At 37.4% G+C, this 26,253-nt stretch overlaps 1 protein-coding gene across 2 annotated transcripts; it reads left to right on the top strand.

Moving 5' to 3' along the window:
- Positions 1-1,036: 1,036 nt before the first annotated feature.
- On the top strand, positions 1,037-26,253 carry LOC126372118 (titin-like). Of its 2 annotated transcripts, XM_050017700.1 has the most exons (9): positions 1,037-1,703; positions 5,608-6,089; positions 6,602-7,456; positions 10,298-10,468; positions 11,233-11,412; positions 12,196-12,303; positions 13,912-13,998; positions 15,597-15,791; positions 16,488-26,253. In XM_050017700.1, exons 1-9 carry the CDS (start codon positions 1,454-1,456, stop codon positions 16,527-16,529), a joined length of 2,370 nt encoding a protein of 789 aa, XP_049873657.1. In that variant the 5' UTR covers positions 1,037-1,453; the 3' UTR covers positions 16,530-26,253. The 2 variants fall into 2 exon arrangements, with proteins under 2 accessions (XP_049873657.1, XP_049873658.1); XM_050017701.1 differs by lacking the exon at positions 12,196-12,303.

Genomic DNA, 26,253 nt, shown 5'->3' with positions numbered 1-26,253 from the left:
TTAAGCGACTTCTAAAATCTATAACTGATGTGTTTTTCGAACCAAATAAATACAGAATTGTGCAACGTTTAATTTAAAATAATTCTTAGCATTTTGAACACTTTTGATTCAGTAGTTTTTTTTATATGAATTTTTTTCGAAAAAATAAAACTTTAAATGGCTCTCCTGTAAAGTTCACAAAATGTCGCTTAAACCCATTTGCCTTTCAACCCTCGATTTAATTTTATAATTCAGGTGAAAAACAACTTGACGCGTAAAACCAGTCGTCATTATATTTAAAACGCTGAAGATAAAAAAATATATAAATATAAAAACTGCTTTGTTGAAAGTTGTGTTGTGCCTGGGTACAATAATAAAGGTCAAAAACAAAGATAAAAGATGCATAATATGTCTGTTATCCATGAAATTAGAAGATTAAATGAAGACAACTCTGTACAGCGCAATCTGTATATTATTTTGGGGAACACCGGGAACGTGGCCTGGAAAGCTTTTCATTTAATAATAGTATAAAAGCATTTAATAGTAGTATAAGCGCACCAACCAAGTAAAAAGAAAAGTAGAAAAGAAAATTCTAAAAACTTACAGACATACTAAAACCAAGCTCTACCTGTGCAAGTGATGGTACAATAGCGATTGGACTGATTTCGGTGCAGTGCGCCATCTACACGATCGAATTTGTCCGGTACCAAACTGAGTTTGATGCGCAAGGCGACCGCGCCGCCACTGAACCGAGTAATAATAATTTCGATTTAATTGTCATAAGAGGCCTCTACGTGTTGACTTCGGCCCCACGTACACCTTACAAAAGTCCGGGACTCCCTAGGCCCGAAATATGGAAACGATATAGGTACATAATAATGATAATGTGCAGCGCACAGCCCTCCACACGATCGAAATGGAGCGATGCCGATCTAGGTTTGCGGTGTGGTCCGCACCGATTCGATCGTTTGTTACCACTATAAGAATATCTGATAACAAAATGGGTAATTTAAAATTTAAACTGGCAACACCATAGTTTGCGTGCCGCCGTGCGAGATTGCGATTTGCGTCCTTTGATTGATACTGTTTTATTATTTTTCTTATTTAAATTATTTGTAATAATGTAAAAAGAAAATATTTTTACGTGCTTTTATACTTTCTCTAGTGTGGCCTACTATGTGTACCAGCTAGAACAATCGGTGTGCGGCATTTCTTACCAAATTAGTCAGTGACCTATAGGTTCACGGCTGCCCTAACTTACGCATTGCCTGAATTACCCAACTTGGGATAGAAATTGCGAGCATTTTAGGTATTCCTATTGTGTTATTCGTTTTTAAGTTATTACGTGGGTATATCGTCGTGTCAGTGCAACAAATTGTGGGGCGAGCGTTTCGTTATGGTTAGGATAGTCGTTTCCGAGTCATTGAACCTATCGGCGTGACACTCTGACTTTGTGAGTCGGAAATATGTAAACATGAACGATATAAGCGTGAAGATAGTGGAATCTCCGAAGGTGGTTGAAGTAGCGGAGTCTCCCGTGACGGAGCCTGGTGACAACGATGTGGACCCGCTGGCGATCGAAGACGACGCGGGCAAGGTGAAAGACTCGCTGTCGGTGGACGACCAGGCGACGAGCTGTGATGAAAATGCCAAAGAAGAGAGTCCGAGCGGGAGCCAGAATGACGATAGTGAAAATTTAGCATTGCAAACAGAAAAGGTCAAGGGTGAGTCTGATCTTTTTTTAAAGGCAAGGCTATGTAAGACACGACTTTTGGGTGATTCGCGCGTAATTTATTACCATTACTAATTCTATAAACTATAACTAGTCCAGTCAACAAAGTTCCAAAAAGGGGTCTTAAGAGTGGGAGAGGGGCCTTATTAATTCTCCAGAAATGTGTTTAGGGTGTTAACATAATTAAGTCCCCATGTCTAGGAGGTGAGGTGGAGAAAGATGTTTTATTTGGGTTTTTCGCGAATATCTCTAAAATGATGCATCATCGAGAAAAATGTTCTACTGCATAAATGCTCATAAAATTTTCTACAACTTCATGTGTTTATTTTTTATTTGTTTCGGACCATTACCCACATTATTTGCAATACTTCAACAGGCTTTAAAGTCAAATAATATTCCATTACACTGGGTGAACGAACATTACTTCTCTGATATAGCTATTCCACAATTGCCACAAAATAAAATGAACTTACTCATTTTTTATTAATTAATTATTATTATTAGTAAATGACCCATTTAATTCTAATTTATTTCTACTAAGCACTAGTACTATTAGGAACTATTTGGGTTTTTAGCAATAAATAAAAAAAAAAAAAAATTTATTTGCGCTATCCATTTTCTTTGATTTCTATCTCTTTAAAAAGTACCTATAGCAGTTTTGGAAACTGGGAAGGCCCTTATCTTTCTGGATGTCCACTACCACCTTATGACTATGACAAATATCTTTTTTGCTTTATTGTTGTTTTGTGAAAATTTTGAATGATGATAACATTGTCTAGTTCTTGTGTGTGGTATCCTTTTGTATTCAAAATTCAAAAATATTTATTTTTCAAAATTGGCTTACAAAGTTAGTGCTTTTTGAATGTCAAAAAATAAATTTCATATTATGTAACTAGCTGTAAAACTACTACCACATTGGAATCTGTAACACTGAGGGAAAGACATGGCCAGAAAACCTCCCAGCATGGTCCTAGTCCTACTGTTTTATGTTTTCACTAAAAAAAGGACATCTTATTTAATAACATGTCCTTTTTTTTGTTATATATATACACTTCTCATCAAAAAAATCGAAACACTTCCGTTTTCATTGTTTCTGTCCGAATTTAACACAAAAAAGAATTCATACGATGAAAAAAAATACATAAATGTATAGCTGGCAGTTTGGCCATTACAGTAATAAGCGAAAATTCTAAATTCAAAATTAGAATTTCATTTGTTTATCTTATAAACGAAATGAATCACTGTTTTGAGACAAATGTGTGTTTAGGGTTGGAGTACATTTAGCGTTTAAAAACTAAAAATTGGCGCCTATCCTTAAACTTTTTGTTTTTTATTTCAATACTGTGACTTTGGGACGTCTGAAAAAAGGTTTTTTTTCTAAAACGTATGGATACTTCGCCCACAGAAGCCGCCCAAGTTGTAGCATTGCTGGATTCTGGCCTTAGTCAGCGTGTTGTGGCTGCAAGACTGCATCTAAGCCTGTCATCTGTTCATAGAGTCTATAAACGTTATCGGGAGACTGGTTTGTTCACGCGCCGTTCAGGATCTGGCAGGAATCGGGTCACTTCTGAGCGAGATGATCGATTTATTGTAACAACTTCTTTAAGAAATCGACGCCTTAACGCTTTTCAACTGCAGCAGCGGCTTCGTGTTGTACGAAGGGTGGCTGTAAGTGACTCTACAATTAGAAGAAGGTTGAAGGATCGTGGACTGGTACCGCATAAGCCAGCAAATGGGCCGAAATTAACTGCAGACCATCGAAGAGCGCGCCTTAACTTTGCACGTGAGCACCTAAATTGGTCATACCTACAGAACCGCCACCATAGCTGACCTTTTCTTCAATGCAGCATTGTGCATAGCGTTCTCCGTCTCTTCTGTAGACCTTGTTCCTTCCGTCGTTACCAATTTTACACTCATCAGAAAAGAGAACTTTGCTCCACTGTAGGTATGACCAATTTAGGTGCTCACGTGCAAAGTTAAGGCGCGCTCTTCGATGGTCTGCAGTTAATTTCGGCCCATTTGCTGGCTTATGCGGTACCAGTCCACGATCCTTCAACCTTCTTCTAATTGTAGAGTCACTTACAGCCACCCTTCGTACAACACGAAGCCGCTGCTGCAGTTGAAAAGCGTTAAGGCGTCGATTTCTTAAAGAAGTTGTTACAATAAATCGATCATCTCGCTCAGAAGTGCCCGATTCCTGCCAGATCCTGAACGGCGCGTGAACAAACCAGTCTCCCGATAACGTTTATAGACTCTATGAACAGATGACAGGCTTAGATGCAGTCTTGCAGCCACAACACGCTGACTAAGGCTAGAATCCAGCAATGCCACAACTTGGGCGGCTTCTGTGGGCGAAGTATCCATACGTTTTAGAAAAAAAACCTTTTTTCAGACGTCCCAAAGTCACAGTATTGAAATAAAAAACAAAAAGTTTAAGGATAGGCGCCAATTTTTAGTTTTTAAACGCTAAATGTACTCCAACCCTAAACACACATTTGTCTCAAAACAGTGATTCATTTCGTTTATAAGATAAACAAATGAAATTCTAATTTTGAATTTAGAATTTTCGCTTATTACTGTAATGGCCAAACTGCCAGCTATACATTTATGTATTTTTTTTCATCGTATGAATTCTTTTTTGTGTTAAATTCGGACAGAAACAATGAAAACGGAAGTGTTTCGATTTTTTTGATGAGAAGTGTATAACAACAACACCTATTCTCCGTTGGGGTGGAGACCACGGAATTTCATGGTCATGATGCACCACTTTCACTTCTTCTGGTTTTTTATAGTAAAAAAATTTGATCTGTAAAATAAATAAATACTAAAAATAATTCTATTCTAACTCGAAATCCTACAACAATTCGAACACCCGTGATTCAATGAAAATAACACCTTCCCCCAATTACATTTTAAGATGAATTTAGTGTTGACTATGGACATTAACCTGGTCATTATATTTTCCACTAGCCATTAAGAGCTGGGGAATTTCTTATTAGATTTCATTAGTATAACTATAAAAGATTTCTTCTTATATGAACACTCAGGACACTCCAAAGAAAAGCGTCATTCCACCATGTGCTGCAAGTGAGATAGATAGTCCGTGCACGCTTTCCCTTACTCCTTAACTGCTTAAATAGACTAAAGAGTTACCATTCTATAAGCAGTTTCTCTTTAGTCTATGCTAAATGTCAAATAACACTATATTACACAAATGTCTTCTTATTCTATATGCTCAGTGCTGAGTACGGCATTTGTCTGGCTAAATAGTTAATGCCGTCTGCATCAAATCTACAATAAGTCAAGTCAAAAAAAGGAGGAGTCTCTGATCTAACAGACAATCACAGTGCTACTTGAAAAATTAGTCAAATGAGATGTTCTTTACAAGACATGTAAAAGAAAATTAGTAGTGGTCACCATGGCCAAAATCGGTCAGAGATCTCTCTGATCATCATCAAAAGAAAATTTTCTATGAAATTTGTCATCATTATAAGTGTCAAATGTCGTACCTACTCATTGTTAATTAATTCATATTTAAAATTCGAAAACAAGTAACAATCAAAAATTTGGTTGATGTTTGATGGTCTTAGACTAGATTTTATTTAGCATTATTTTATAATTTTATGAATAAACAATTTATTTTTTATTATTTATTTATAACTTGCCTTTCGCCCAGTCAAATATCCTATTATAATTATTTTCCTTATAAAAAGTATCATAAATTATTACATTAATAACAACTAGCCAAGTGCTAGTCGGAGTCGCGCACGAATGGTACCATTCCGAAATAGGCAAAAAATTGCATTTCTGTATGGCAGCCGCCCATTAGGAATAATAATTACAAATTACTATATTATAAATAGGAGTATAATTACAATGCCCTCTTTAATTTCCAGCGGAATTACTAAAAGAAGATTCTAGTTCCATCAATAGTGCTCTAGAAGAGTCTGTTGAAGCCAATCTCTCACCGAGTACAATCAACAATGTGGAGACCACTGTCCCTACTCCGGAGCCAGAACCTAGCACTGTGACTGAAGAACCAGAAGCCGAAGCCCCAGCGCTTCCTGACCCTGTAGTTGAAGAACCTGTTCTAGTGCAAGAACCCCCACCAGCCCCAGTGGAAGTCAAAGAGGTTCTTCCACAAAAAGAACCAAGTCCTGCCCCTGAGGTGCCTATGGAAGCGGAAGTACAGCCCGAGGAGAAACCGACTGAAGTAGAAATAAAAGAAGTTGCAAAACCGGTGGAAGAAAATACTCCGGTAGTGGAGAAAGAGGTTAAAGTAGAAAGAGAAGTTATTGAAGAAAAGGTTGTGAAAGAACAGAAGGAAACTAAGCCTAAAGTTCAACCTGTGAATGGTGATATCTCGAAGGTGTGTAAGGTAAGCTCACTGCAGTAGTATTAACTGTAAAGATAGTATATTATGTTGGGTAGGTTGATCACGCAGCCGCACGCACTGAAGTGATCGCATTTTATAAATCTTTATATGAAATCGTATTTAACGTCGCGCAGATCTCCGCACTGCCCGACCTGCATTTTGCTGTAAAATGTGATGACTTCGGCGCGTGTTGTCTAGGTGCGCGTCACCTTAATAATTCTTTGCTATGAAAAGGTAATATAAGACAACCAACTTTTTTTTTTTTTTTATTTATATGAAATTTTTTTTCAGCTTCCAATGCATAATGACTTAAATATTAAAAAATAATCTGAACATAAAATTCCCTGAACGCGTATTGACAATAACATAAATGCAGCACTTTCTAGCTATAGAAGTTAATGTAATATTTTTCCATATATAGATTTATTCATAAAAAAAGTGTCCAATATGACAATTCATGCGAAACTTACTTACTTTTTTATTAAATAAATAACGCATTCACTCATCCATTGTAGGAAGAGCAAGCAACAAAGAGACGCGCCTGTGACGAAGTAGACACAGAGTCCCCCCTCAAGAAACTCTGTCAGGAGGTCGAAAAGACCTTCCCCCAGCATGACATTATGATCAACGACTACATACAGAACGCAACCAAAAACAACGTTGACGAAATCCAAAGACACACCGAACAGCTCCTAGCAGAGATCCAGACTTTAAGAGAACTAGCCCAGAAGAAAGAACACGAATGGAACAATATTCTGCACCTAAAGAAAGTCAAGGAAGAAATTCTCTTACGACTTCTAAGACGCAAACAGGTTCTGTCGTTTGAAAAATCAGCTGAGATCAACGGCTCCGACCGGACGGATCCGTTCGACTACTTGAATCAAGCGAAGAACTTAGCGATAGACAAAAGCGATGAGATCTCTGGTCTGGCGATAAAGCAGCCCGGGTCTTCAGTCAATCCGATGATCCAGGCGCCAGTGATGCCCGTGTCGTCGCATTTCAACCCGTTATCTGGCCTTCCGCCTCCGTACGATAAAGCTGCCCATATGCAAATGCCAAAGCCAGTATTCCAACCCATGATGATGCCAGGCCCAATGCCAGGGTTCCCTAGAGACATGAATGGCCAGCTGCCGACGTCCTTCGGTATGCCAATGGGTCGGCAAGGCCCCACGAAGGATGTGAAGTCAATAATAGCGGATTACAGGCAGAGGAATCCTGAAGTGACTCCCAGAAGAGGCAGGCGGATGAAGTCGATCCTAAACCCTGGAATGATGAACGCACCAAGACCAATTGCGCCGAAAGTGGTGGATAGTTTAAACAATATGAATAATTTAAACAATTTGAATATGCTGTTCAACAATTTGGATATGGTAAGTTACACTTTTGTTGCTTAAAATTCGATAGTATTAAAACAATCCTGTTTCTGTTCAGATTGATGTGCAATTTTTCGCTACGTCACTTGTATTCGTCATTTGCCACACATGTGTCCTTTAAAGGTCAAACTAACTATAGAAAACTTTGGAAGGACATTGACGTTGGTACACAACACATTTTTCAAAGCGCACATCTGAAATTGACGTCAGAGAAATGCAGAAGTCCGCACAAAAGAAATAAAAAGCAATAGCGTTCGAACATTGTCTATTTACGACTTCAATAGTTCATTACCAGTAATTGGAATAGGTGCACCTACTGGGGCAATGACCTGAAAGGTTATGTTAATGTGGATATTCCATTGGGACTCCTTGTCCATAATATAACAATAATGTTACATACATACTTTTTTGTCATAATGGTGCTAATTCCTGTAAATAATTAATTAATTGTATAAGTTATGTACGCCGTAATTGTCATATATATTAGTCATAATACCGTAACCTTATATGTAAAATGTTTTAATATATGTGATGTGGTTGTACTTTATAAATAAATAAAATAAAATAAATACCATCTAATTTTATTTTAAGTTATATCTGTCATTTTCTTATCCGCCGAAAAGGAAAGGGACGGGTAATCGACAAGCATAAAATTTATGGAACACACGTCAATTTTAAGCACAAATCTAAAACAACCGTCTAAAAATTTTACATCAGTCAATAACCCGACACAGTTAGTAGACAGCATGTCAAACGGATTGAATACCAGTGACGTACCTTTTTGATTCGATCGGGTTATTCATTCATTTACTCATTCTTCCTAAAATTAAGAGCTGTGAATCATCCGTCCCTTTCCTTTTCGACGGATATGAAACTGACGGATATAACTTAAAATAAAATTAGGCGGTGTCTGCAGGAATCGGGGCCAATATGTTTCTTAGAACAGCGTGATTTATAATTTAAACCCATCTAAAAATTACACATGAAATATTCTGTCGGTTATATACAATGTACAGCACCATCTTTTTTTTTTGGGGAACGTAGCCTGGGAAGTCCTTCATGTCTATTACCAAAATATTTAAAATTATGACCAATATAATTGTAAAAGTAATAAAAAAAATAATAAAAATAATAATAAAAATAAAAGGCACATTGGCGCCGATTCCAGCAGACACCTTCTGATATTAAGTTATACCCGTCAATTTCTTACCCGCCGAATAAGAAAGGGACGGATGATTGAAAACTGTTAATTTTAAAATGAAAGAAACCTGTGCGAATAAAATAGGCATCTCGCCTATATGCAATCCGTTTGGCGTTTGCTTCTAACTTAATACTGTCGAGTTATTGGCCAATATTCAATTGTGGAGGGGTTTTTTAATTTCTGCCTGAATTTGACGTGTGTTCCATAAATTTTATCCCGACGACCCGATTACTTCCCGACGACCCGATTACTCTACCCATAGAGGCAGCCAATCAGCTCGCGACACCAAACACTTCAGGACCCCGATACCGACCCCGCCGGCGTGGTCGACGATTTCCCTCATTCAGCTCATATCGCTATCGACCCACTAGGGTTGATTAATTCTTTCAAATATTTTTCCTCTCAGACGACGCCCTGGGCCGAGGTTCGCGCCCAACTGGGCACCCTCAGGCCTGTTGTCTTAAACGTTGTACCGGGTGAGAGCCTTCAGCGCTCCCCATTTGTCCGGCCAAGTAGTTAATGCCATCTGCGGCAAATCTACAATAAGTCACGTCAAAAAAAAAAAAACATAAATTTTATGCCTGTCGGTTACTCGTCCGTTTCCTTTTCGGCGGATAAGAAAATGACAGGTTCAAATAAACTTAGGTGGTTTGTACTGCAATCAACACTATTATCTAAAAAGGACATCCAATGGCGAGAGATGAGCACATTGGACCTCAGTCGCGCGGTCCAATTTACGATTAAATCCTTGACCTCCTTACGTCGCGTCGTACTATGCGCCGCTCTCGTGTTTTCTATCATTAGAATTACTTCTATAAGTACTTACTGTAGTTATAAGCACTGAACAGTGGGTTGGCGTGTCTACATCGTAGGTAAAAGCTTAAAAGGCATGTAAACTAGTAAAAATGAATATTCTAGAAGGATTTCGTTTTACCTTTTGAGGTTCGGAGCTATAAAAATACCCTCGCTCATTGAAATCATACATACATAACATACATAAACAGCCTATATACGTTCCATTGCTGGGCACAGGCCTCCCCTCAATGAACCAGAGGGGGTATGGAGCATACTCCACCACGCTGCAAAAAAAAATTGAATCTTCATCTTCTTAAACTGGCTTCTATTTTTATTACATTAGAATTTATTTATGTACTGTAATAAAAAAAACGTAATAATAAGTGCGATATTTTGTCACATTGTTCTATGACGTCACAGGTTGCTTTTTTATACAAATGCCATAGTAATTTCGTGTTTTGACGTTTAGTAAAAGTAACTGATTTGACTAGTTGGAAACTACCCAATTCTATAGTCACTGCTTACCACAAAAGGAGAAAGCTTAATAGGCGTGAGTTTATGTATGTATGGATGTTAGTGCTACTTTTTAACATTGAGCTTAAATAAATAAAAGCCCTTTAAAACCACCACAAACCTCTTGATAATGTATCTCTTCAACTCATTCTTAATTCTGTTCCATGTAAACTCTTCTTGGTCTTCCCCTTCCTCTCTATCCTTGTAGCTTCCCTTCTATGACGTCTTTAATAACTTCGTGGTGTCTTCTGTCCTCAATAACTCTTAATATTTGCCTCTTCTAGATGTTTTAATAATAAATGCTTTCTTTTTTTCTTTCTTTCTTGCAGAACCAAAAAGCGATGTTAGAGCGACTCCAGCAGATCCAAGCTGGTGGTCTACCGAACAGCATATTCAAGGACGCGCTCGTCCAGTTCGCCAACATGCAGCAAGCGAACGCCGGCCTCATCCCACCCCGTCCTACCGAGACCATGACCAACAGACCAGAGCATCATGTGAAGGTGAGAGCCATACGCCTATTTTATGTACCTTGTGTTATATGTGCCCAATAATGATTATGGCCTTCGTGGTCACTGGAACGTCTTGGGATCGAATCCCGGCGAGGGCATATCACAAAAATCACTTTGTGATCCCTAGTTTGGTCTTCATCTATTTTGTGGGTTGTGGGTGTTACCAACCCCATCAACCCTGGTGTCAGGGTCACTATTGAGCCGCCAAAGGCCCCTGACATGGCTCATGTAACGACTACCAACTTACATCAGTGAGTAGTAACCGGGGCCAACGGCTTAACGTGCCTTCCGAAGCACGGATCATCTTTCTTTCGGACGGACGGATCAGGTGATCAGCCGGTAATGTCCTATAACCAGACTGGGGATCACAAAGTGATTTTAGTGATGTGTTCCCACAAAAAAAGTAAAAAAATATAACTTGTTGGATATTGCCAACAGTTAGGTAATAATGTTCTTTTTACATAAAAAAAATAAATAAAATAAAATCTTTAATGCCAGGAACAAAAAAAAGACGCTAAACTTATGTAAAAAGAGCATTATTTATTACCTAATTGTTGGCAATATCCAACAACAACTTTTTACTGCCGGGAACCTTTTTGTCCGGCCAAGTAGTTAATGCCATCTGCGGCAAATCTACAATAAGTCACGTAAAAAAAAAACTGCCAGGAATGTTCCCAAAGTGAGAACATTCCATGAACGGCACAACACTGAGTAGAACGTGACGTGGCTATTTATGTAATGAATTTGATTTGAAGGAACGAAGAAGACCTGAGAGGAATCATGAGGAGCATAAGCAGCCGGAACGAATGCCTTCCACCAGTCCAAGGTTACCACCGCCACCACCGTACCCTGAGATATCTCTTCTGCCAGTCACCACGAGTCAAGAGACGCAATCGTCACAGCAGAATTCTCTATTGCACGGTATCTTGACTAAGGTTAGTAAGATCTTGTACTGTGTAAAGTTGTCTATATTTTGGTTTAGCATATTCACTGCCAGGTCATAATTTTATTTTTAAAATAAACGAATCATTTGCAGGGTTTCCACAGCTTAAAAACACTTTGGCCATTTAAAAAAAAATAACGCTTTTCCCGCTTATTAATTAATTTGGTATAATAGGGTTGCCATAATCTTCTACAGGAAAAATACTATTTATTTTAAAGTGCAGTGAATATGTTATTTGTTTTTTATTCATTTTATTATTCACACAAAATTGAGGGGTCATTTAACTTCATTTTCAGATGCATCCGACTGCATTCCATTTTACATTATGTGCATTATAATTGGTCATAAATTAATTACATGATAGCTTATTAGTTAATATTAGGCTGTTGTCACGCGCATAAATGTAAAAGCTATTAAAATAAAAAAAATCTAATTCTTGAATTTCGTATTATTATTTGCTGAGCTTGCTACTTTATTTAAAACTATAGTCCTATTATAATAAGAATTAATAACAATTTAAATTATAAAAGACTTTATTATAAAAAACAACAGCCTGTATAAGCCCCACTGCTGCACTCAGATTTTCCCTCAATCAACTAGATGGGGTATGCAGAATAAGATAACAAAGCGTAAATAAAATCTACTAAAAACCGAATAAACTAAAAACAAGTTTTTTTTAATGACTAAATTATCAATAACATTTTCCCGCCGTGACAACAGCCTAGTGGGAGCAAGAACTTTGAATGAGCTTGAATGAGTGTTGCCACCCTTCCAGCCGGCGCCAAGTCAGAGTTTCTCGCCGACGTTGGCTAAACTGCTCACGTCCCCGGAGCGGAAACAGAGCGCCTCTGCGCCCCAGTTGCCATCTTTCGGTCAGGCCAAGGTACCACCACTCAATGTGTACAAAAAAAAACCTAATTGGTGTGCTAATTGGCCTCGATCATTCCAAATTCGAAATTTAGATTTTAAGAGCTTCGTTTTTTAAATTGTTGCAGCTTTATTTTTGGCCGGCGATGAAAATATTTTTATTTATAAATAGTAAGATTTTATTCTTAAAACAATTTTATGAACTAATACGATCATTTATTCATAAAACTTCTCTATAAACAATACTTTTCAATATTCTTTATCGTTGAATCACTTTATAAACAAAATATAAAAAACCTCATTGCCTCAACAATTTAAAAAGCATGACTATTTTTTACTTTTTTCTGATTGAAAATTTTATTTATAAGCAAACAGAATGGCAATACTCATTGGGAAATGCCACCTCATTTACATTTACGTATCATATTACATATTTTACAAACATATTAATCATTTATATATATGCGCTTCATAAACTTTCGCAATGAAAACAGCATTATTATGTTATTTAAAAAAAATACTATAATTATACAAAATTGTTTGCAAGTTAAAAAAAATGTTTTTGGGTGCTCTTTTGTTAAATGTACAATGTTTTTGCATTCTTTACCCTAAATTGAGGATTTAGTAAGAGAAATATTACGAAAATGTTATTATAAAACATAAGTTATTAATAAAACAATGATGAAATGTGGTTTCACACTGTCCGTGAAAGAATTTTAGAACATAATTTAAAAAAATACGAACCAGTTTTGCCTCATATCATTTACATCTACTATATCTAATAAAAGTAAAAAATATATTACAGGAGTTTCCCATATAAACACAACGTCTCTGTCTATATAAAATCAGACCAAAAATATTTAGAAAGGTAAAAAATAATTAAATCTGTGTAACGCGTGTAAAAACAAAAGAAATGATGGTGCTAATTCATGTACACACCATCTTATTTTATTTTGTTATACCTGTCATTTTCTTATCCGCTGAAAAATTGGAGATACCAATTAAATGGTAACACAGTGGTAACACTTACGTCATCAAACGTCTAGCAATGACAGCTTTTCTTAGGATTGAGCATACCTGGGGGGTTAAAATGGCCACATCAAAGCAATTCATCTAAGAAAGCAATATTGCTATTTGACGTTTGTTTGCATTGCTCACTTACTTATATATGCGCAAATGTCAAATTGCAATATTGCTTGCGTATGTGGCCATATGAACCCCCCTGGTTTTGTTATAGATAGATAGATAAAATACTTTATTGAGCACAATGGACACAAAATACAGAGATAAGGACAACATATACAGAAAAGTACAACAGGCGGCCTTGTTGCTCATGCAGCAATTTCTTCCAGGCAACCTTTGGGTACAGGAAAAGTTTGTACAAATATAATAATAGCGGGTTAGTGCATTCTAACAAAATAAATAATTAAAAAACTACCTACATAAAATAAGTACATTTAACTATTCATATGGAAACTAACTTGTTTATTGCGTTTTGTTAACAAGAATCACATCCGAAAATGACTGTTCAAAAGGCGCTGCATATCACTATAAGACAGCGATATTGTGTTCAGTACCAGTGAACTTTCCAGAGTGCAGTCAATATTGTTGATGGTGGTTTCAGAACTGCGGCGAGATCACCATCACGCCGGTCCAGCCTGCGCCGGCGCCGGAGCCCCAGCCGGAGAAGACTGAAGAGGTTGTGCAGCTGGTACGTATCTCTCGGTGAATAGAAATGAACATGGAAGCATTCTTGAGGCTCCAAAATGACGCAATGAAAATCGTACCGCGGGAGGCGGGGCTTCAAAATCATACCACCTGGGGCCTGTTTAATAAAACTTACAATTGTAAATTACAATGACAATTTGATTTACATTGCGGAGTGTGTGATCACGAATATTTTGCAGTTTCATATTAGCTACGTAATGAACATCAAATTGTCGTTGTAATTTACAATTGTAAGTTATATTAAACAGGCCCAGGCCTTTATTGCTGTGGTATAAAGGTATAAATCGGCGCGCGCCTTTTGTCACTTACCGATATGTCAACTTATTCAAATAGTAACTTTGATGCTTTATAAATATAATGTGACCAGTCCTATGATCTCTACTATTTTACTTTTGATACGAAGCGAGGTCCGTAAACGTATTTATAATTATAGCATTTAGAAAGATGTATATCTCCAAGTCGCGATGTAAATGAATACTTTTGACGCGGTGAACGGGAGTAAACATGGAAGCATTTTTGTCGTTCAAAAATGACGCAAGGAAAATCGTACCGCTGGGGGCGGGGTTTTAAAATCATACCTGGCCTTTATTGTTGTTGTATAAAGGCATAAATCGGCGCGCGCCATTTGTCACTTACTGGTATGTCAACTTATTTACGAAACAGCGTAAGTGGCTAAGCACACAAATAGCAACATGAATGAGAGACTTACCAGACTAAAAAAATGGCGATGTCGCTGTTCAGATAATTATTATACATAATTATTCAAAAATAAAATATTATGGCAGAGGCGTATATAAAAATAATTGTCACTTGATATTTGGATAACTATAGAATTTGGAGGAGCTCGGTGGCGCAGCGGTAAACGCGCTCGGTCTGCGATTGTTGAAGTTAAGAAACTTTCGCAAAGGCCGGTCATAGGATGGGTGACCACAAAAAAAAAATCATCTCGAACTCCTCCGTGCTTCGGAAGGCACGTTAAGCCGTTGGCTGAATTAGCAGTCGTTAATAATCATCAATCCGCACTGGGCCCGCGTGATGGTTGAAAACCCGATCTCCCTAGCCATCCATAGGGAAGGCCCGTGCCCCAGCAGTGGGGACGTTAATGGGCTGATGATGATGAACTATAGAATTATGTTGCTACACTATTTTGATCAGCGCTCGTCTTTGGCCTAACCCTGATTTCAAGCTTGCTATTGAGCCGCCAATGTCATTTTACTTGTTATTTTTCCTGGCAATTGTAACTAACTAATCTCCTTTATACATACATACATACATAAACTCACGCCCGCAATCCCAAATGGGGTGGGCAGAGCCACAAGCAATCAAAGACAACTTGCAGCCACTGTTGATACGAAGTCCTAAGATGGATATGATGAACCTTATGGTGATAAGGGATCAGCCTATCGCCCATAACATTAGTCCATCATGTTAGAGGACGCAATCCCTCTGTCGGTTTTTACGACATGCCCGGGAAGACAAGCAGCTGAACGTGTTCTATGTTTCCTAACGTGTTAACGTTGAACGTGTTATGTGTTGTAATCTCCTTTATATATGTTGTATATGATGTTGTGATCGTTCCAGGATGACGAGGAGAGCCCAGCGGCGTCGGAGGGGTCGGCGTCGGGCTCCCCCGGCGGGTCGACCGGCCGCCTGGTGATCGACGAGGGCGGCGCCGACGCGGGCGACGCGCCGCTGTGCCAGGGCTGCCGGCGCCGCGACGCGCAGTTCGTGTGCGCCGGCTGCGCCAACCAGTGGTACTGCAGCCGCGACTGCCAGGTACATACACACACATAACATTTACACTTAATAAATACATATGACACATACACATGACACAACACATGCACATAACTCATACACAACACTTACACACAACACATACTCATGACACACACATACACACGACACATACATATAATACATACACATAACACATACATATGACACACACGCACATAAAACATACACATAACACTTACACTTAATAAATACACATGACACATACATATGACACAACACATACACATAACTCATACACAACACTTACACACAACACATACATATGACACATAACACATACACATAAAAACACTACGTACAGGCACGGTGAAAAAATACATTACGTTATTTGTGAAATTTATGTGGCGCATGCGTACTAAAGTCACTGCCTTGTTAACCATATGTGCCCAAAAACGAGCAAGAATGATAATAAACTAGGAACCGTGCGAAGATACGTCTGTATGTAGTTGTACAAAGACCCTGCATATACTACGGCAGGGGTAGGATAAAAAAAAAACGCGACAGCTAATGTCTTAGCGAAGCTTCAGGATTATTCAGACCTTACTCAAATGGTTTGATCCTTTTTAGTCTTCTCATTATGTCCGCTGGTAGAGAGCGGAGAGTTGCCGTTCTATACATAGTATTCCTTATTCTTATGATAGATGTTGTTGTTATTAAAGTTTTTTTTTTCAGGTAGCAGCATGGGACGATCACTCGGAGATGTGTTCCGGGTAACGCCGTTAGAGTGAGTGCGACAACGCGCCTCGATAAACATAATCTAAGTGGTCTAAGGACGTCTGCTCGTCCTAGGACGGCCACGTTGTATCATTTGCCTTATAGTATATAACTTGTTGGTTCAAGGTGAATCTCTTTGTGAAGTTGTGGGTTACTGCTTGTTGCAGCTCTTTTAAGTTACATACATAAAATAATAAAATAAAATATTCTTTATTTCACAAATTTTTAGTTACATCGCGGCCGAGACCTCCCATTAAGTAATCCTAGGATACTTGTGGCGGGAATGTCTCGCAATGCCCAAGGGGTAGGTACAGTTTGTGAGTTAAGTAATAACAAATATGACTTCTATAAAGAAAACACATAATTAAGTAGGTGTAATCTAAAGATTTTCAGAGTAAAATAAAACTAAATATTATTTTTTTGCCCATAGCACTATGAGTGACATATATAGTCATACACATATATATACACATGCATACATACATACATACATGGTACAACAAAACAAGTTATACTCAATCCTATTTTCTTCGATCGTGTGGGTTGTGAGGTGAATTACCAACCTCATCAACCCTGGTGTCAGGGCTATTATTGAGCCGCCAAAGGCTTCTGACATGGCTCATGTAACGACTACTCACTTACATCAGTAAGTAGTAACCGGGACCAACGGGCTAACATTCCGAAGCATGGATCATTTTACAAAACTAGGAACACATAGTAATTTTTGTGATATGTCCCCACCGGGATTAAAACCCGGGACCTCCGGATCGTGAGCCCAATGCTCAACCACTGGATCACGGAGGCTCAATCATATGAAAAGCCGCCGTTGCTAGCCGTCTGATGACGTAAGTGTTGACATGAGTGTAACCATTAAATTGGTATCTCCAACATTCCAAGGACTTAAATTTTATTATTGAAAATTAAACGAATTACTGACTGGCGTACTTAATTACTAAGTAAATCTTTTACTGAAAGTTCAAAAGTGGCTTGCAAAGTAAATTAAAAACATTAGTCGTGGGTAATTTTTAAATAAAAATGGCAACTGAGGGTGAGATGACGTCCGCGGCTAACCTTGAAATGTTAGCTGTCACTTTTGAGCATACCTAGTTTTATTATACCATGCATACATACATAAGTTGACGACTATAGTCGTATGTAGTCAAAGGTACAGTCATGAGCAATATAATGTACCCGCTTTAGGACTCTGTCGCATTAACATATTTGACATTTTGTGAGACTTACAGTTCAATTTGTCAAAAAAGTTAATGTGACATGGTACCAAATTGTATACATATTAATGCTCGTGACCGTCCATCTATCGCAAGATGAACTAAGTACCACGCCCCAAGCATTCTGTTAGACCAACGTGATAGTGAACCGTATCGCCGAGTATAATGGTTGAGCCAACTGTGTTAGTGAAAACTGCACTTAAGATACATTAATAACTCATTGGCGCTCCCTGTTTGAGAAACAAGCCGGACCACAGAGGCAGTTTTAAGATATAAAAATGATGTTATAACTTCAGATGAGCTCGGTGGCGCAGCGGTAAACGCGCTCGGTCTGCGATTGTTGAAGTTAAGCAACTTTCGCAAAGGCCGTTCATAGGATGGGTGACCACAAAAAAGTTTTCATCTCGAGCTCCTCGGTGCGTCGGAAGGCACGTTAAGCCGTTGGTCTGTACGATAAGCTGAAAAAGTACAATCAGTTTCTTTCAAACTAATAAATTAACTGGTTGCACGACCTCCTGGTTACATGTCGTTTCTGTAATAGACCAAAAACACCTACAAAAACGTAACTATTATAATTATGACAACTAATGGTTCATAATTTCACCACTGTTTACAAATAATTCGCTGGGCTCAGTGACTGAACTTTTGTTCTTTGATTGTACATAGTCGATCGATTTCGATCTATCGTTAAAAAGTGACTGCATCAAGCAACCCACACTGTATAGTTCACCATTATAGCGTGCTGTGTCATACTGCCTTTCTCATTGGATTTGGTTAGGCTATTTCTATTCCTAGATTAGTATAGGCGTGGGCAAACTATACTAGAGGACTGTCGATCGCCATATTGCGGCGTGTAACTCGGAAAGAATAAAATAAATAAGGGGAAATCGATAAGGAGGGAGGGGTAAGGGAATTATTCATTTGAATAAATTATCTTGATTAACAATTGTATTAGAAGTCGATGTCGCTTTTCTTCCAGTGGGATATAAGTTGCATTCATTCAACCGCTAGGACCGCTAACGTCTACGGTAAAAGAAAATAACATTTTCTAAGTTCTTTTTTTACCTCTCCTCTGTGCTTCTGTGGTCCAGTGGTTAAGCATTGGGCTCCGGAAGTCCCGGGTTCGAGTCCCGGTGAGGACATATCACAAAAATCACCCTGTGATCCCTAGTTTGGTTAGGATATTACAGGCTGATCACCTGATTGTCCGAAAGTAAGATGATCCGTGCTTCGGAAGGCTTGTTAAGTCGTTGGTCCCGGTTACTACTTACTGATGTAAGTTAATAGGACCTCCGGATCGTGAGCCCAGCGCGTGTACCATGGACCACGGAGGCTATTAAAACAACTAAATAACGGTTTACGCCATCTATTGGCGATTGTCAGTCCTAGGTATAGTTCGTCTATGTATAAGTTATAATTGCAACTACTGCATTACATTGGCAACCGTTGAACCTATAAGTCTTGTATGTTACTGTAACTGGGATGATTTGATCTGATACTTTATTTGATCGTAATGAAGCTTAAACAATTTAAAGTATTATATGAGACTGCACAATATCGTCTTGTAGAGAAAACCGCGTAAGCGTCTTTATGAAAACATTGTGATGTGTTTTTTTTTTAAATAACCTCGATTAGAAAGAAAGAAACATTTATTATTTAGGACACCACAGACACAGATTACATATTTATACATTGTAATGACATCATATCAAAGGACAAATAACGCACACACGAAATATTTTATATATCATCATCATCAGCCCATTAACGTCCCCACTGCTGGGGCACGGGCCTTCCCTATGGATGGATAGGGAGATCGGGCCTTAAACCATCACGCGGGCCCAGTGCGGATTGATGGTTATTAACGACTGCTAATGCAGCCGGGACCAACGGCTTAACGTGCCTTCCGAAGCACGGAGGAGTTCGAGATGAAAACTTTTTTTTTGTGGTCACCCATCCTACGACCGCCCACTTCAACAATCGCAGACCGAGTGCGTTAACCGCTGCGCCACCGAGCTCCTCAATTGATTTTATATATAGAAACATGGAAAACGAACACAGAAACTTATACCTAAATTAAATGTGACGTCATGTCGGCTTACCCATGTGTAGGGGATGGTGTCCCGTATAAAAGGTCCTCACTCAGCTTATGCCGCGGCGTGAGTCGCGATTAACGATTACTTTCAATTATTTTATTGAAATTAATTTAATAAAAATTGAGCCCACAATTTTTGGAACTAGCTCGTCTATTCACATCCGAATGTGATTATTGAAAAAAGCGCTTACGTGGTTTTGCTATATGTACGATAATGTTTATAACCGTCAATGCGGCCTGGATAGTGCAAAAAATGATTTTCACGGATATTTTTTTCATTCTGATACTTCGATCCGTACCAAACAGCATCAGTAAAGACTGCTTAAGTTAATCTACGGGGTTCTATAGAGCGCTCAATCAAGCTAAAAGTAATGAATTTGCCATATAAAAAAACCGACTTCGAGAAAAGGTTATTTGATTTAATCGCTCAGAGGCACACAAAATCGCACGCACTTTACCCATTATTTGGTCAAAAGTGATGTTGTATACTTTTAATTTAATAATTATTTTAATTATTGTTCGAAAATATTGTCTGAAGAATTACAGTGATGCCACTTTATCACAAAATGATGACTGAAAGTATTTTCGCTTTATTTTAAGGTTTAAAATATAGTACCCGCCATGCTATAACAAAACCAGGTATGTTCAATCCTATGAAAAGCCGCCATTGCTAGCCGTTTGATGACGTAAGTGATACAATGAGTGTTACCATTAAATTGGTATGTCCAACATTCCAAGGACTTAAATTCTATTTTTGAAAATTAAGTGAATAACTGACTAATGTATTTAAATATTATTATTTGTCACATATACAAAAATCGTTAAAACTGTACATAAATCTTTTACTAAAAGTACAAAATTTCTTTGCAAAGTAATCTATTTATTACGAAATGGCAACACAGGATCGGATAACGTCAACTGGGCTGACCTTGAAATGCTAGCTGTCAGTTTTGAGCGTACCTGGTCTTTTTATGCCATGATTATATGTAGGATCTGCAAAACTAGCGCTGCTCTAGAGCTTCTCTTGTAGATTATATCTTAAACCTGGTATTTAAAAATGAAACTAAAAAAGTCTTTAATCGTTTTGTGATAAGGTGGTTAGTGTATGAAGTATGTAGGTATATTGTGTGTATGAGTCTTAGGATGCGTTCCTATGTTCCTAAATTTAAAAGTCAAATTGTGAAAAGTAAAGATTGGGAAAAGAAAAATAACATAATAATGATTGTTGGAACGCTTATTGGCAAGTTTAGCAAGTGCATTGATGCACATAGAGGCGGAGCGAGAAGTTATCACGTTTCATATAAATGTCTCATTCTTACCGTAAGTGCGAATGAGACAGACGGTCCGTGCTCTGTCCCCCTCACTCCTTAGCGGGTAACGGCCATTTAAGACTAAATTAAGACCCAGAGGGGGTGAGGTCGGCGCCTATACGAATTGGTGCGGGGCGGAGAATTATCAGGGGGGTTAAAAAGGCCACATCGAAGCAATTGGGTCGTGTACTAGGTTCAAGATAATTTATGAAAGTCTGATTACTAAATAAAGATAGCTCTCAAAGTAATGAAAAACGTTATAATAAGTCCGACATTTTATCACGTTTTTCTATGACGTCACAATGTGTTTTTCCATACAAATTCCATAGTAATTTCGTGTTTTGACGTTTACTAAAAAGTAACTGATTTGACTAGTTGGAAACTAGCCTATCTATCTAATAAAGCAATTATTGCTATTTGACATTTTGTTTGCATTGCGCACTTTTAATGTCAAATTGCAATATTGCTTTTGTAGATGAATTGATCCGATGTGGCCTTAATAACCCCCCTGGTTTTCTTCATAAGTATCATATATCCCAATCGATTTTTACCTTTCAAGGTCAAGGTTCACAAAAAGCAACACGGATCTAAACGAAACTCAATACTTTTATTAATAATGGTTGTGTCGTTTTCTTTATTCCGTATAGAGTGCGTTCGAAAACTGGATTATTAATGCTTATGATATGACTGAGCTGCAACGAAAGCAGTAAACCTGAAGATGCTGACCCCGCCGGCGTGGTCGACGGTTCTCATTCAACGCTTGTCGCTAACGGCCCGCTAGCGTGGATTAATTCGTACAAGTACATACAGTAGCCATACAAGTAGGTAGGTAGGTAGGTAGGACGAAAAATTCCACTTGATATTAACTCAGAATCATGGTCTGAATCATCCCTCTGAGTGTTTGTTACGATGTCACTAACACCATTTTCTACGAACTATATATTCATGAACACATTTCCAGTTTTCGAACAAACTCTTTTGTTTCTGTGAACCATCTACTAAAAATATTAGTTTCTATTTTTAACAAAAACCCCTTTACAAAAAGTGATTTTAAAACTGAATATTAGACTGATAACAATGATACTGAAAAATGTATAAAACATACGTTTTGTTTTTCTTTACAACGATTTATTTAATATAGTGACATTTTGAATATTAGGAAGGTTAAAGATCTCTATAGAAAGAAATTGAAGGAATAAAAACTGTATGGAAATTACAAAAAAAAAAAAAAAAAAATTGGACTGTACACTTGTTAGAAACAGTGACTCGTTTTGGATTCATTCAGGTGCATTAGACATACATATAGCTTTGTAATGAAGAACTTTCCAGGCTACGTTCCCCAAAATTAACACAGATGGCGCTGTCCAGATATAACGTGGTAATTACCTATTTTCTCATCACTCGGGTAAATAATTATTCAAAAATGCACAATGTAACGGCAGAAGCATATATATCCTTCAAACGGTTCAAACTTTGTAACGGGAGAGGGCGTGCGTAACCGAAAAGATGTTTGGGATGTATAAAGGAAATAAAGCACTAATTATTCAATAATTATTTATTTATTTATTTGTACTTACATATATTATCATTGTCCTTAAAGTATAATTTGTCAAAAAAAGTTATAAAAATTATGAAAAAAAAAAAAAACAATTAGTAAACTATTTAAAATTGGCGTGTGATGTCTTCAAGGATCCCGCTATGTATAATAATCCGAAAAGTGCTTGAAAAATGTAAATGTAATAGGTAATAATAATAATATGAACGAAAATGTACTAAGCGCGGTCGATTCGACTACGCGCGCCCGCTTGAAGGATATAAAAAAAAGGTGGAAGATGTATTTGTGCCTGGGTGTGACAAAAACGGTCATATCAAAGGTAAAAGATGCATATATCCGTTATCCATGAAATTAGAAGGAGAAATGAACAAAAAATATTACAGCGCCATCTCTATATTTTTTGGGGAACCCAGCCTGGAAATAACCTCATTAAAAAAGTATTTTAAAATTTCGAATTCCATTAAATTTCTTCAAAACACAATGCTAGTGCCCATTATAGATTCATTCCTACGTGTTTATATAACATTGTACTGTAAGTATGGTATAGTAGAAAGCAAATTGTTAGGTGTATCAATATTTATGAATGGCTGGATGACAGTTCTGAATTAAGCCTCGCGTCGAAACAAAAGTAATTGTTATGCGTTACGCAAATATTGAGACAAACTTGACATAATATACTAGATGATAACACTAAGATTTTATGGTGACTTTGACGTGATTTAAAAATTTGTATGTTCTCACTGTAAACGTTCCTTCGTTTTAGTTATTTAAATCTGGGGGGTTAAAATGGCCACATCGAAGCAATTCATCTAAGAAAGCAATATTGCTATTTGACATTTGTTTGCATTGCGCACTTACTTTTATATGCACAAATGTCAAATTGCAATATTGCTATCTTAGACGAATTGCTTCGATGTGGCTATTTTAACCTCTCAGTTGTCAAAACATAGCGACAATAGTGCCTAATACAATGCGATTTCATTCTTATTTTCGCAGCGTTATGTGCCTTTATAAATTGTAAGTTGATTCACCATACAAAGCATTGCGCCTGTATCCCCGAAGGGGTAGGCAGAGGTGGTATATACAGCCAGTTCTCGCCAGCTATTACGATCCAAACACACAATACCGCGGCCTAATTCAGAACAAAGTGTATAAAACGCATCTACGAAATAAGTTAGCGAATAAACACATAAATAATTATGTAATTACCTAAAGTATCTTCGACAGTGTGTAAATGAAGAAATATTGTATTATTATTGCAGTTAATCATATTGAAATCAAATTATTTTTCATAATAAGAATAATCAATTGTAAGTAGATATATTTTGACTGTGCTGAGTAATGGTGACTTGGGCAAGTCTTTGTGAAAGAATATAAATATGTCCCAGAATTTCTGACTATAAAAGCATATAGATCCTAGCGGGTGCAGACCAAGAGCTAAGCTAAGTTAGCTTGCATAGTTGTCTCAGTTACCCATAGTTTCTTGCGAACTGTAAACCATGCAAGCACTATGGGAAAATGGGTAGTTTCCTTGGTCAAAAATAAATTGTCGTTTCTGTAATAGACCAAAAACACCTACAAAAATATACATTTTATAATTATGACAACTAATGGTTATGAACCATTTGCTCTTTGACTATTTCATCACTGTTTACAAATAATTCGCTGAGCTCAGTGACTGAACTTTTGCTCTTTGACTGTACATAGTTAATACCATACGCGGCTAATCTACAATAAATCGCGTCAAAAAAAAACATAGAAATTCCTTAGTAATTTCTTGTGTCGACGTTCAGTAAGAAGTAACTGCTAAGTGGAAACTACCTAACTTAGCCTAAGTTTAGCTTAGCTGTTGGTCAGCAACTGGAATGAAGCTGGACGCCTTTTGTCGCGGGCGCACAATCTGTACACGTCGATACAAGGGTTAAAAAGGCCACATTGTTGCTATTAATTTAATAAAAAAGCACAAGCTCACGACTATATCCCAATTGGGGTAGTCAGAGATGAATTAAGTATCCTCACTACACCGAGCTTTTTGTTAGACCAACGTGGTAGTGAGCCGTATCGTCGTCGATAATGGTCGAACCAACTGTGTTAGTGAGAACTGCAGTTAAAATAAATTAATAACCGATTGGTGCAAGTCTGGTACCTGGCTTCGAACCGGCACTCGCTGATTGAGAAACGTGCCGGTATACCACAGTGACAATACAGTGTCTTCTCAACTATTGTACTACACTGTTTTGGGAATAAAGTAATTCTATTCTATTCTATTCAATATTACTATTTGACATTGCTCACTTGCTTTTATATGTGCTAATGTCAAATAGTTATATTGCTTTTTTAGATGAATTGCTTCAATTTGGCCTTTTTAAGCCCCCTAATCACGTCACTGACACGCCCGTTTCAAATTCCGTTTAATGTATTTTGTTAATGGTCAAGAGAAAATTCATTTATTTTTACATTCGTATTTGTAACTTCCGACGATCTTAGCTATAGCTGTATGGCTTTTTATTTCACCCCCGAAACAATGTATAACATAGATAAGTATATTAAATATTATAATATAGTTTTTGGGGTAAATATATACCTTTATATATACCTGTTTTATCTGAATATGTTTTCTATTCCCGATTGATTTTTAATGCGTATTATTTAAAACTTGTCCCACGGGCTATAGCTAGGTCGTCGTATCAAAACGCTGTTAAAATATAACTTTTGTCAAATAAATTATTTTATTTTAAACGAAATTGGTATAAGCATGCTAAATCGGACAACATTTCTTACAATTGGCCAATCACAATCACCGTTTATAACGAGTGTTGGCAATGTAATGATTTAAATTGACAGATGGTATATTTTAATGGCAATCACTATAGTAGTATTATATTTTTGATGTGTTTATTTTCCTACCCTCGCTACCGTGCCAAAACTGCAAAGTTTGTTCATAGTAAATCGTCTCACTTTTGTGATGGCAAGGGATCAAAATGTTAGCTTTTGGATATCTTGGGGTTTTTCATGGAAACAAAGAATATCCTGTGTTGACAGTAAAAAATAAAATTGCTTAAGTATACAACGCCTTCATATAATAATTAAAAATTTACCCACAAAAAAATTGTGCTCATAACCGTGAATAGGTGGATCTTCGAACAACGGATATCCTTACCGTAAAAATATCCTAGGATAAAATTGCAAATATCCAGTTACATAAGTCCTAAATGGATATTTGCAAAAAGATAAAGGATTTTAGAATATTTTTGCGTTTACGATAATGATGCTGACTTTCGGTGATAAAAACCATTACATTTGCTATTTTGCCAATATTGGCTGTAAATTGGCTTATAGGTACATATTATGTATGTACGAGTATATACGTATACAAGTGTCCCAAGATATCCGTGGGCCATCAGGCCACACCACAACTGCAGCTGAAGTGTCTGGAGCGCTAGTCACGAGTTTTGTTACCTATATACCTGTTTATGTATTTTTTAACTTATATGATGTTGTATAAGATTGTATTAAAGCAGTACTGTCTGAAACC

The sequence above is a fragment of the Pectinophora gossypiella genome, chromosome 13, assembly GCF_024362695.1.
Source record: "Pectinophora gossypiella chromosome 13, ilPecGoss1.1, whole genome shotgun sequence".
Taxonomy (NCBI): domain Eukaryota; kingdom Metazoa; phylum Arthropoda; class Insecta; order Lepidoptera; family Gelechiidae; genus Pectinophora; species Pectinophora gossypiella.
Note: the sequence above shows the minus strand (reverse complement) of the source record. Positions and strands in the feature narration are given on the sequence as shown.

Excerpts from the sequence above, each read along its gene's own strand:
- LOC126372118 (XM_050017700.1), top strand. The coding sequence starts at position 1,454 with ATGAACGATATAAGCGTGAAGATAGTGGAATCTCCGAAGGTGGTTGAA. Across the intron at positions 6,090-6,601 it reads ATATCTCGAAGGTGTGTAAG|GAAGAGCAAGCAACAAAGAG; the intron begins GTAAGCTCACTG and ends CATCCATTGTAG. Across the intron at positions 15,792-16,487 it reads ACTGCAGCCGCGACTGCCAG|GTAGCAGCATGGGACGATCA; the intron begins GTACATACACAC and ends TTTTTTTTTCAG.